At 47.0% G+C, this 1855-nt stretch overlaps 1 protein-coding gene across 1 annotated transcript in view; it reads left to right on the top strand.

Annotated features, from left to right (window-relative positions):
* The window catches only part of LOC106810668 (arf-GAP with coiled-coil, ANK repeat and PH domain-containing protein 3-like), a gene marked incomplete in the record, with an annotated part of 29293 nt that overhangs the window by 19916 nt on the left and 7522 nt on the right, over positions 1-1855 (top strand). Inside the window, 1 exon segment of the mRNA XM_014814100.1 lies at positions 1533-1763. Within this exon segment, the coding sequence (XP_014669586.1) occupies positions 1533-1763 (231 nt within the window).

A 1855-nucleotide genomic window follows, 5' to 3' on the forward strand; every position in this document is an offset into this window, starting at 1 on the left:
ATATGTGTATGTACATACACATATGCACCACGTATGCGTGTAGGTACGTACACATATGTACACGGACTACACATGGTTGTATACGTGTGCACATCTGCTTGTGCACTTAAGCACACACACGTGCATATATACACGCGTCTACCCTTGTAGGAATATGTGCACAAACACGCTTATGCACTTACTCACATATACATGGATATATGCACATACGCACACGTAGACACAGACACACGCATGCACACACACAAACACATGGATCCAGACATGAATACTCGCACACATGGCAGGGTTCTCCCCAGGCTGTTTTAACACACTCCTTCACACACATCAGTCCTGACATGCCTTCAAAACTGAATCTAATTTGCAACATTCCATAAATCTTCCAACATGCCTCCAGCTGTGTTTACTTTTGAAAATAACTACAAATTAAGTGCTAGATATATACATCTCCGAACTGATATAGTTGATCTAATGATTTAATTGTGTATTGAGACCACATACGTTACACATAATTGACCCCAACTAGCAATCGCAGATGAATTGCTGGGTTGCCCGACAATCTTTTTGAAAATCCTGGGGAGAACCTTGCATACACGTACATATACACGCTCACACACTGCACACGTGTTTGAGTACATGCGTGCATACACAGAGAATGCACGTGTAATGCTAGCCGCACACTATACGACCCGAGCGGGATCGGGAGGCTTACGTCTGGATCAGGAGGCTTAAGTTTGGCTCGGGAGGTTATTTTGGGCCGATTCGAAATTTGAATCGGGAGTGGAGCGGGTCGTATTGTGTGCGAGGGTTTACGACGCGACTCGGATAGCGTGCGTGGCCATCCGACCCGCCGCCAAGCGCTGAAGAAAATTGACCAATTACAGAGCAGCGCCATGGGAACCGCATTCGGTCAAAATGGCGGGAAAACACTCCCGACCCTTAGTACACGCTAAATGCGCTTGGAACGCGACGAGAGTGCCATGGTTTGCGCCGACTTTGAGTCGTACAGTGTGCGTGGGCCTCCCGATCGATCGGCTGCCGAGCGTATGGTGTGCGAGGGCTTACGACTGCGGCCCGAGCAAAATCGTATAGTGTGCGGCTAGCATAACCATTCGAACACGGAACTATTTTAGCCGTCCTCTCGAGCTATGTTCCATGCCTGACCTCACGGTACCGTTCAGGCCACATAACAATTAAAAAATCTTTGATTGCCCTCACCCGACCCAGGCTGAAAAGTTTGGGTAGGTATTAAGGCTTAAATTTTTTTTTGAGGGGGTTTTTTTACAAATTCAGCATGGTGTCTACATGCTCGGGTGTGCTTGTGTGGAGATACCTTTTATGTTGAACGTTTGTTTTGCTTGGTACATATAATGTATTGCCTACAGATTTATATAATGTACAGTGATACAATTTCGATTAAAAATTTTAGTAAAAAAAAGATAAATAAAAATATTTGAGTCGGCCCCTTTTTGACGAGTCGGTCGGGTGAGGGCAAATAAACAATATTTTTATTATGGCCTCACTTGTTTTAGGAGTCACATCCTTCAGTCGGACACGGACGTGCTCTGTCGGACGTGGATCGACGCGTTGACTGAGAGCATTGGCGCAGCGTTCCGCGACACGCTCCATCCATCAGAGTCCGCGCCCTCTCTCAGCGCAGCCGCCAATGCCAAACCAAGTTGCACGCCGAACGGACGTCTGTCGACCAGTGACAGCGACCCAACCCTAGACACTACTGTCTTACCAAAACCAGCGATAACCAGGTTGGTATACTGTATACGCTGTATATTTCGCAGTGGTTTAATTTTCGCGAATTTCGCGAACGCGTCCCCGACCGCGAAAATAACTGCATGCG

The sequence above is a fragment of the Priapulus caudatus genome, unplaced genomic scaffold (assembly GCF_000485595.1).
Source record: "Priapulus caudatus unplaced genomic scaffold, Priapulus_caudatus-5.0.1 Scaffold461, whole genome shotgun sequence".
Classification (NCBI taxonomy): domain Eukaryota; kingdom Metazoa; phylum Priapulida; class Priapulimorpha; order Priapulimorphida; family Priapulidae; genus Priapulus; species Priapulus caudatus.